General features: G+C 47.7%; 1 protein-coding gene across 1 annotated transcript; it reads left to right on the top strand.

Annotated features, from left to right (window-relative positions):
* Positions 1 to 395: 395 nt before the first annotated feature.
* On the top strand, positions 396 to 1,794 carry SP5 (Sp5 transcription factor; the record flags this gene model as incomplete). The annotated part of the gene is made up of 2 exons (XM_079539249.1): positions 396 to 446; positions 739 to 1,794. 2 exons carry the CDS (start codon positions 396 to 398, stop codon positions 1,792 to 1,794), a joined length of 1,107 nt encoding a protein of 368 aa, XP_079395375.1.
* Positions 1,795 to 11,214: the final 9,420 nt, after the last annotated feature.

Here is an 11,214-nt window from a genome sequence, read left to right on the forward strand (position 1 = left end):
TTAATTGTCCCGCCTTTATCTCCTCCCTTCCCATCCCCCCTAATAATCAGTTCTTTTATCCCGACCAACAAACACACCATAGGAGCTTTGTGGATTCAAAGGATTTGCTTTCGCTTCTGAAAGAGCCGCTATTCTTTGATGATTGGGTAGCGGCAAACTTCAAAGCCATAAATCTTCCTTCTGACTGGCTGGCGGCCCAGCAAAGTCCTTATCAAATTCTTGGAGGTGATCCCGGCGCAGGCAGACGGGCCGCGGAGATCGGCGGCGCGGGGCGGGCCGGGCGCGGAGGCGAGGCCGGAGGGCAGCGCAGCGCGGCGCAGCGCAGCGCAGGCGGCCCGGCAGTCCCGCGGAGTATCCATGCCCCGACGGGGCGCCTCTCTCCGGGCGCAGTAGCCATGGCCGCGGTCGCCGTCCTCCGCAACGACTCGCTTCAGGCTTTCCTCCAGGTCAGTGCCAGCGCCCGAGGCAGCTCCGCGCGGGCGGACGGGCGGGCGCTGGACGGGGCTCCTCGCCGAGACTTGGGCCGGGGCCGCCCGCCGGGAAGGGCTGCTCCAGGCGGGGCGCGGGCCGTACCGGGCGGGGCGAGGATGCCGCTCTCGGGAAGTTTCTCGGCGGCGCGGCGCGGGGCGCGGCGGGGGCTCTCCGGGACGGACGGGCGGGCGCGGAAAGTTTCGGTAGGGCGGGCGGCGGCGAGTAACGCGCTGTGCTTCCCTCCCCGCGCCCCGACCGCCGCCGCAGGACCGCACCCCCAGCGCCTCCCCGGACGTGGCCAAGCACTCGCCGCTGGCCCTGCTGGCCGCCACCTGCAGCCGCATCGGACAGCCGGGCGCCGCGCCCGCCGATTTCCTGCCGGTGCCCTACGAGCCGACGCTCGGATCTCCCTCCAGGATCTTCCACCCTTGGGGCGGCGAGATGCCCGCGCACTCCCCGGGGGGGCTGCCGCCGCCGCACCCCAGCCTGGGGCTGACCCCGCAGAAGAGCCACCTGCAGCCGTCCTTCGGGGGGGGGCACGAGCTGCCCCTCACGCCTCCCGCCGACCCCTCCTACCCCTACGAGTTCTCCCCCGTCAAGATGCTGCCCTCCTCCATGGCCGCGCTGCCGTCTGCCTGCCCCCCCGCCTACGTCCCGTACGCCGCCCAGGCCGCGCTGCCGCCCGGCTACTCCAACCTGCTGCCGCCCGCGCAGCCCTGCCGCCAGCTCTCTCCCAACCCGCCGCCCGAGGACCTGCCCTGGTGGAGCATCCCGCAAGCCGCCGCCCCTCCTGGCTGCGCCCACCGCTTCCCCGCCGCCGCCGCCGCGCTGCCGCGGGGCCTGGTGCTGGGCCACTCGGACTTCGCGCAGTACCAAACACAGATCGCCGCCCTGCTGCAGACCAAGTCTCCCCTGGCGGCCACGGCCAGGAGGTGCCGCCGCTGCCGCTGCCCCAACTGCCAGGCGGCCGCGGGCAGCGCGCCGGAGGCGGAGCCGGGCAAGAAGAAGCAGCACGTCTGCCACATCCCGGGCTGCGGCAAGGTGTACGGCAAGACCTCGCACCTGAAGGCGCACCTGCGCTGGCACACGGGCGAGCGGCCCTTCGTCTGCAACTGGCTCTTCTGCGGGAAGAGCTTCACCCGCTCCGACGAGCTGCAGCGGCACCTGCGGACTCACACGGGCGAGAAGCGCTTCGTCTGCCCCGAGTGCGGGAAGCGCTTCATGCGCAGCGACCACCTGGCCAAGCACGTCAAGACGCACCAGAACAAGAAGCTGAAGGCGGCGGCCGACGCCGTCAAGCGGGAGGACGGCCGCGACCTGTGACCGCCGCGGGCGCCCGGCGGGGCGGCTCCGGGACTCGCACCGCGCACGGCGAGGGGGAGCCCGGCCGGGGGAGCCTGGGGCTGCGGGGAAGGACGTTCGCAGAGCCCCGCGGCCGCTGCCCCGGGATGGGCGCCGTTCCTAAGGCCGTCGGGGCGGAAGCGGGGCAGCCCGCGGCCGCGCTCGGCGCTTTCAGGGGAAAAGACTGACGTTCCGTGTACAGGTTATTTAACGGCTCTGTTTAATACAAATGTTTCCTCCCTCGTCCCGGCTCCGCGCGGGGCCCCAGCATGTTTCTGTACAGCGACCCGCGATTGCAGCGTGAAAATAAATACGTTAACACTGGGGTCAGTAGGGAGGTCCCGCCGAGTCGGCATCCTTTGATCGCCCCAGGCCCCTGCCCCGCCCCGGGGCCGCCGCCTCCCACCCACCGGGGAGCACCGGGCGGGCGGGGCGGTGGGGGCTGCTCGCGGTGGACGCCTTCCGCAGTCCCGGCCTCTCCCAGCCCGCGGCGGCCCCTCGGGCTCTGTTCAGTTAACGACGGTTGGACCGCGAGCGCGGAAGGGGACCGCGCCGTCCGGTCCGGACCTCAGCACCGGGCGGGAACGGCCGTCGGAGGAGCGCGGGCCGCGTCGCTCATCCCCTGCCTGGCTGTGGCTGAGGCGCGACACGGCTCACCTGTCTGCAGAGCGCAGGATGTGAGGGCACAAGTCTCGCTTTCCTCCCGGCGTGCGCCCCAAACTGTGTTTCGAGTTACTTTTTGTGGGCAGCCACAGCCTTTGGGGACTCCTGTGTGCCGTCAGGCATCGCGTGAGTTCAGGCATAAAGCTGTGAGAAAATATGAGGCTTTTTACTGTAGCAAGTTCTCTACTTTTCTAACTGAAAATGGTGTGAAACAAACCAAGAGGATCCTACTTCATGTTGCTTTTTAAGATAGCAACTGTGTAATTTCATCCCCAGGCCAGCTGTGCTCCCCGCATGCCCACAGGCCGGAGCCCACAGTGCCCGGCTGCAGAGCTGCGTCTGCACAGCAGCAGGCTGGGCAGCGCTGGTGGTGACGGGGCACGCAGGACAAGTGTGTCTGTGGGGGTGCTGGGACTGGGAGGGAGATGTGCTCTCAGGGAATAATGAGATGAGACAATACCACTAGAACACTCACCTCTGAAATAATGAGAAGTTAACTGATAGTTTCTATGGTACAGCTATTTGACAATATCGCAGTGGTAATCATTCTGAATTCATTTCTGTCACCATGTTGTTAGGGTCAAATTATTTAATTAAGACCTGATTTGTTATGTTCTTTACTACTGCAGAACCTTCTATGACCTGTCCTGCCACAGCAAACCCTGTGAGAAACACTTCTGGGTTGCTGGTTGGCATTCAGTGCCCAGCATTTGGTCCCCAGAAGCGTGCTGGGGGATAGTGAGGTGCCTTTGGTTTTATGGAGTGAGTGATGGCAGGGGAGGCAGTGACAGATGGGCCCGGTTCAGGAGTCCTTACTCCTGAAAGTCATTGAGACAACAGCACATCCCGTTTACAACTGTCTCTTAAATATGTCATCAGGAAAAAAACATAATGCTCCTGCTTTTCAGAATGTTTCCTGGCACACAGAGACAGCCTCCTTCATTGCTTTGAGATTTAGTTACAGAAGGAATGTAATGTTGCAGAATTCAAGGCTGCTGTAGAAAAGGGCCTCTTTCAGTAAGTAGTCTTTCAGTTCTGTACACAGATCAGATGTGCCTCAAACGGACAGTAATGGGAGAGCTTCTGTTTGTAGCTGGGGAGGAATGGTGGTATCCCAGAGTGCAAAAGATCCTCTTACAGGATGGGATAATGGCTCAAAGGCGGCCATGGTATAGCAGCCTTTCTCTGCTACGCTAAGTACCCAGACCAAGGCAAAGTATTAATGTAAGGTGGAGCAGCGTGTTGGCTGCCTTCTGGCACAAGTTTAGCCTGAATAGGGAATGGGGAGCAGCACTGGGACAGCAGATAAAATAGCCTGAAAATCACATCAAAGCTGGGCCATTATGGAAACCTGTTCTCCAGTGAGATGAGGAGCTGAGGTACGCCTACCCAGCGATCTGTGCTGACAGGTCTGGCCAGAATCTCTGGGGCTCTAACTCACTCCTCACAACAGGACTGGTACCAACGCGCCGACACTTCCACTGCTCGCTCAGTTGCTGCAGGCTCACACTTCAGGCATTAAGCGGGAAATTACCACCTGGGCAGTGCCAGCATCATGCTTGGAGGTGGGGGAGGTGCTTGATTTTCTGTATAGACATGTTGTGTTAATATTGTACCCTCGCACCTTGTATAGTGTCCACATGATAGATATATTTACAGCATGAGATTGCATAGATTGAAAATGTGTGCAACCAAAACGAGTTCAGTGCCTGTTAGAAGAGATGCATTTCACTGAAAATCTATGATGTCAAATGCTAATTCAAATCTTAATCTCCAAGTTAAAAAAAAAAATGATTAAAAAAAAAAAAACAGCAACAACAAACATATACTAAAATCCCACATAATTATGGAAAAGTAGAAAAGTAGGCATCCAAGGCACAAGGTAAGTGAAGGTAGCAGTTTGAATTTAATGAAATGTTATGTCAGTACAGCTTTTAAACTGTTCATTGGAGACAGAGGGCAAATCTGCCAGAGCTGTTTCATATTCGTCTCTAAATAGCTAAATCATATGATCACTTTTCAATTGAAATCGTTCAACTTTTATAGTAATATGGCATTTAAATCTACATGACCTTTCTGATGTGTGGATAGAGCATTACAAAAATATATTGCTTACATCTCAGGAATGTATTTCTAGTTGGCAAATTGCACTCTATAATAAAATTAACTTTTAATTTTGCATTCACAAAATACGTTTTACACTTTTAGCTGTTTCCAATCAACTAGAACAGCTGTTCATTTTATCAAATTAAATGATTAATATTCTTCTTTATCACACAGTTTGAGTACATATGCTGCTCAAGGTCAATTCAGTCCTGAATTTTAAATCTTAATGTCATTGGTAGAATAGACACATCAAATAAACTAATTCATCTCAGAGTTAATTGAAATTAATTAAACTTTACTCAAAAAAAGAAGCTGTAATACAACTTAAGAACTTAAGATTGGGCACGTTTGCTGTGTTAAGAAGTGGCCTTTGTACTCTGACAAACTTTTAAGCTGACAATATTAACAGAACTTTGCTCTCCAACCATTATTTTTTAATATATTGTTGTCCGGTTGTTTTTAATTAAGGGCAAAATCACATGAGCCTAATCTGGGGCTTCATCTCAACCAAGTTGCCATGTTGGTTTGAATCAGACTGTCACCTGAGTGGGGGCTGCAGAATTCACCTTCCTGTCTGCACTGACTGGATCCTCACTGCAATAGTGCAACAAGAGTATAAAACTGTATTTCATGGAACAAGATAAAAATAGAGGAGTTCCTCAACTACTACTGTGGGATAATAAACATAGCTGTCAAGGGTTTTCTTTCTAGGTACATCAGAAGATGAAAGAAAATGTGTTGTTCATAAGGTAAGTGAAAAGGACAGAACATGGGGTCAGAGTGATGCTTTTGTTTCAGGAAAGGTAAAGGGTTTTCTTTTAAATATTTTGGTGCTAAAATGTGCTTTTATAATATCAGAAAACCATCAACTCTGGCTGAAATGGTAATCCTTGCTCCACTGATTACATACTGAGAAATCCGCTTTAGTAAGAAATGGGAAATTTTGCTTGAAATCAGTATGAGAACATAGGCCAGTGGGGCTAAGCTACCTTAGGCAATTTTTAACATTGTTCTGGGTAGATCCTGTCTCATAAGTGCCCCTATTTCTGTGTCTGGACATCACACCACACCGCTCCATTTATTTCTTATTGTAAGTTTCTGTCTCCACTCACTGTTGCTATGATGCGTTTGTATATTTCTGCTGGATCCCAAAGTCACGTGCTAGTGTTTCTTTCAACCTACAGTGTGAAACATGCTCTCCCTAGAAACTCACAGTGGGATCCTTCTTTTCATACTAAATCATAGGTGTATTTTTATCTTTTTTTTTTTTTTAACGTTAAATTATTTGCAGATTTTGAGAGATTGTATGAAGTTTTACAGTAACTACAATGTAACTATTTCAGTTTGTAAATTTGCACTTATCTCTAAAATTAATAGTAAATACTGAAGAAGCAGGGGATATAAAATGAAAATGTTGAGACTTTTATATCAGACAAAATGTACGTGTTGCTACTGCTCAGTGATATTGCAAGTGCGTTGGTAGGCATCTCAAGTTGCTTGGTGGGGTAAATCCCTCTCTCTGTTCAGGTGGTTACAGGACATTTTTAGGCACTTCTTAATCAGCCTTGTTACATTTTGTAGATCTTGTCAGCCTATTCCAGCACTGAGTGGGGATAAACATAAGAATAATGCCGAGTTTGTTATCAGATCTTACCACTTTCAGTTTCTCTGATTATTTCCTACGTCTTATGAGATTCTTTTGAATTCCCTGATAGAGATGTGTGCCCCACCAGTCTGGTATGTGATGGAGTCACTTTGTAGATTTTCCTTGCAAGCTTATTAAAAATACTTACACAAAAGAATCACCTTGCAGGTACCTTCAGTGGCCTTGCATGTAAGCTGCACGGAGGACCAGGAGGTGTCAGACAGTCAGCCAGGCTCCCAGTCCTCAGGTAAGTGTCACAGGTGTCAGAAGGATCCAAAGCCCTGCACTGGTGGGCCGAATGGTTTTGATCACAGCAAATCACTAGCAGAGTTGTGTATAATTCAGAAGGTTCTTTTTAAAAAGATTATTGCTTTTCTTTCTTGTTAATATTCTCTCCCAACTGATTTCAAGTCATACAGGGTGTGTTCATTTATGGGTAACAAAAACTGAGTTCTGTCCTTGTTACTGTGACAATTCAGAGGGAGATTATGGATAGTGAAATCTGGCCTTTGACCTGGAGGTCACTGTTTTTGATTCTCACCTCTTAATTTTGTTGTGGAAGACATTCACTGAAGCACACATTGAATCCCAGCACATCCCTGACCCAGCTGGCTGTCACACCTCTGCTCAGTCCTGCCAGTCACAGCAGCCCAGCCAACTGTTTGGGCCCCATGTGCTCACTGTGCACACAGGTATGTGGTAAGGATCCAACTTCCCTGCAGATCGCTGTGCAGGGAATCCCATGCTGCCGAGCACTGGAGTTGGTGGCCAGGTGCTCCAAATATTCAGTGAGTTTGTACTGTTGCATGACCCGAGTCAGCACTCACAAACAGTCCAAGCACACCCTTTGGTGGTGCAGAGGCCTTGTACAGTGTTGCAGAGATTAAGATTTCTCCATCAGAGGCAGTAAAGCTCAAACTTCCTTTGACATAATTGAACTGCCAAAGAAATCATAATAATCTGTTTTATGATAGCTGTTCCCATTTAGCTCTGTCTAAAGTAGGAGCAGTTTACCTGTGTAACAATATATGCTAAAAGCCATAGTGTGCATCACTAGAGCAACCCTTCTCCTTTACCTTTTCTCCCCCTCCTCTAGACTAAAAGAGAAGCTGTGCCAGCAGCAGTGCTGCCTTGCCTGTACAGCTGCATCTACAGTCTTCTGCAGATGTCACAGCCACAGAATCATGAAAAAACACATTATATGTATTTTGTTGTGTTTTTTCCCCATCTGTGATTGGCATAATAGTGCATGCAGCATCATGTGGCCAAACCCTGGCCTGCTCCATCCTCAAGTGAGCACAGATTCATTACCATTTGGATTTAGTTGTTCTCTCTAGCCTAATAAAATACACAGTCTGTCTGAAGGTAGGAACTTCCCTACCCTCCACCTAGCTCACCTCAATCCCCCTTCTCTAGGGCAGCACTTGCTGCTTTTGCCTGCCACTGATGCCCATACTGAGCAAGTAACTCACTTTAGGCAATATCATAATTTGTCCTTCCTGATAACCTATCCCATAACAAACAGCAAACTTTCTTAACATTAGAAATATATTGTTGCCAGGGAATCACAGATTTTTGCCATGATAGTGACAGAGATGTCCTAAGTGAGCATGATGTGACCACAGCATTTAGTATGGAAGGAAGGATGGACCACAAGGAGAAAGATAATATTCAAATATGCTAAACTGAGATAATATTCATAAGTTAAATATTTCCACTTACAAATATCTACATCACCAACTTCAACAGAAGCAACAGTGTGTGCCTATGATTTTGTGCTTTCAGAAGGTAGATTCCTATAATCTGAATGTCCCTGTCCTTGTAGCAGTACTGGGCTGTTTAAAAAAATACCAGTATTAACCTCTACCCTACTCAAAGACATTTTTCATTTTCCTTTTTAACATGAGCCAGCCATTAGAGAGCACACTTGCAAAACAGGCTCTAATTACAAAGCTGGCTAAAAGAAATTTTATTAGACCAGAGCCCATATCTTCACTTGGGGTCATATCCCACATGCTTCATTCAGGATCAGATGGTGTGCCTGTGATCTCCACATGCAGATCTCTCGTCTGTATAGAAAGGAGATATCAGTCACGCTGCCACATTCTCCCTTGTTTTAGACAGCTCTCCATAAGTCTAAGATGCACGTGTGAAGAAGAGAGAGGAAAATGCACGTGGTTCCCTCATCAAAGATTATCCAGGAAAGATAACAAAGTGAGAATGTCAGGTATTCTCAGCTACTGCACATTAATCCCAAAGGAGTGTGCAAATGGCTTCCTTTTTCCCACTTGCATCAAAATTTTTTGCCTTCCAGAATGACCAGGAGCAGCAGTAGTGCTTTGCTTTTGCTGATCCCTGCAAAGAGCAGTCAAATGCATGACAGCTGCTTACTGAGCATGTTACAAAACATTGCATGTTCACTTCTGCAGCCAAATGTAGGAGGTCCATTCTTCCCAGCATTACACGATCCTGCAGTAGTGTGGCTCCACTGGCTTCATCTTGTTCATTTTCTCTGAAAGAACTGAAAGAAATAGTTTTAAGCAGGCAAAGATTATACTTTTTTATTTTCCAAAATATTAACCAAATCTTCTTATATGCCTACATGAGACCCCAGGCTATGTCTGAGCTTCTTAATAAAATGCTTGAATAAATTGTGTGACAGAATTGGCAAGCTGCTTACAGAGTGCAAGCATCTAGGGTGCGTTCAGTGCTAAAACAGTTAAATTAGAGAAAAGGAACAGAACTATGAGCAATCTTGTTAAGGGAAGTAGGTTCTCTGCAATACTATTTAAAACTGGCCAGAGCCACCAGCTAATCCATGTAAACACTGGATCTGAAACTGCTACATCTGTGCCACCTTGAATATACAAAAGGTGACAGAACAAGGAGGTGGATTTTTTTTTTTTTTTTTTTTTTTTTAAACAGGGCCTTACAAAAATCTTAGCTGAAAGAAGAAAAAAGAGCTTCATGGATCTGAAGATCATTTAATCTATTCATCAGGAGGGTGAACGGAAGACAAAGCAGCTGGGGAGCCTTTCTTTTGCTTGAGCTGCATCTTGTACTGCATGCTGAGTCAGGTGAGGGAAATAGGAAGAACCCTTTTTCTTATGCTCACGAATATCAGCATTAAGAAAGAGTCCCATTTCCTTCCTTAGCTCCCTGAATACAGAGAGGAGACACAAGATCCAAGACTTTTTGGAAATGTTTAGTTGACTCACTTCCCGCAGCTTCTTCACACAGCTCACAAGAGTTTGTAGCACAGCCCCCAGCCCCTCTATATGGTGTTGCTGCCTTCAGCTGCTGCACTGCCTTTGCAGGATTGTGCTCTCTTCTGCCCTGCTAAAAAATCTTTGTGTGCAAGTACATTATTTCAAAACACTTTGCATAAAAGAAGAAGAAAATTTCATAAGCTAAGCACAATAATTGCAGTGTGTTGAAATGTGGAGGTCACTTCGTAGTTTTGCTATTCAATTATTTTTCTCATTGGAACTATAGTATTAATCATCTATAGAAATGCTAAATATTAAACAGCCAGTAAAACAGAATAGCATGTTACATTAAAATCATTCTTTATAAAGTGCTTAAGTACATTAGAACTCATTTCCCTTTTTATTACATGCATTAATTCCTGCTAGACTTAAAACAGGTGTAAGATATCAGCTGTAACACTCAGATTTGGATTCTGATCTACCCATTAGAACCTCTGCCACTCTGTGTGTTCAAGAAAGAGGAAGGAGGAGGACAAGTTTGGGCCTGTTCTAATAAGCTGCAGCAATTAGATGGTTTGAATACTCAGAATGATGTATTAGAACTATATAATTATTTGGTTTGTTCGGTTGCTTTTTAATACTCTTGAGAACCAGCTCCTAATTAAGATACACACACTATCAAAGATGCAAAACTTAGATGTTGATAAAAACAATTAGAATGATGATGCAGGCTTAGATTCCCTGCGGTTTTTATACAGACACTGAAACTGAGCTGGGTATGGGCACGCAGAGTTTCCCTTCTCTGCACAAGTTCATACAGTGACACGAGCCACCCTGGAGCAGGTGAGATGCTCTGGGCATGGTTGTTTTCTCAAAAAAATCCCTTAGCTGGCTGGGCGCTCTGACAAAAGGGGCTTTAATTTTCAAGGGATTTGCTGCAGTTACCCACTGTCACTGGGTGAGGGACTGCATTTCCGAAAGCACGGCTCCTTCTGCAGAGCAATAGTCTGGGGATGCAGCGCACCTCCTCTGGCCTCCATGGCCAAGCTAGTAAATCGCATCACAGTCCGTGCTATTTTCTACCTATGGAGCATATGCCAATTATGTGTTAATTATTTGTTCTTTCAATGTAAAAAAAAAAATTTCCATCCTGTTTAAAATGTAAAAGAGGAAAGCACAGCATACAGCAAAGCACATTTTATGAAACAGAATAAGATAAATGATCCAACCAAGATTTCCTCCAATTATAGGCATGCCTCACCCCTTTAAAACTAATAGACTATGTAATGCACCATCCTTAATATGTCCTGAATGTATTGCTCTTGATCTCAAAAGCAGTAAGAGCAGTCTCTCTCATGAAATCTCACTACAGAAATGACTGAGTTCCTACCATCTCAATGCCACATGAAAAACCCTAATCAAAGCAACCAAACCTCTTGACTTGCTGCTGATTCCACAGCACTTTTTTATGGAGTGGTAACACTTTTATCTATCATCATTTATTCAGAAAGGTAAATCAAAAGGATGAAATAGTCTCATCTGATTTTTTGCCTGCAGGAGATGTCCTTCTCTTTGGTTAAGCCGTGAAGTTTTACACAGTCAGGAGCAAACTAAATGGCCATCCTACTCTCTGTTCTGCTTTTCTGTGTATAAAAGTTTCCTATACGCCAGTTACAATCCAGTATCAGAATTTTGAAAAAGAAAAGATTTGTCTGTATCAGATAGGCTGACAAAAAGAAGCACTTATTTTTCAAAAGATACAACACTTCTTTTAAATTG

This window comes from Tetrao urogallus (genome assembly GCF_951394365.1).
Source record: "Tetrao urogallus genome assembly, chromosome: 8".
NCBI classification, from domain to species: Eukaryota; Metazoa; Chordata; class Aves; order Galliformes; family Phasianidae; genus Tetrao; species Tetrao urogallus.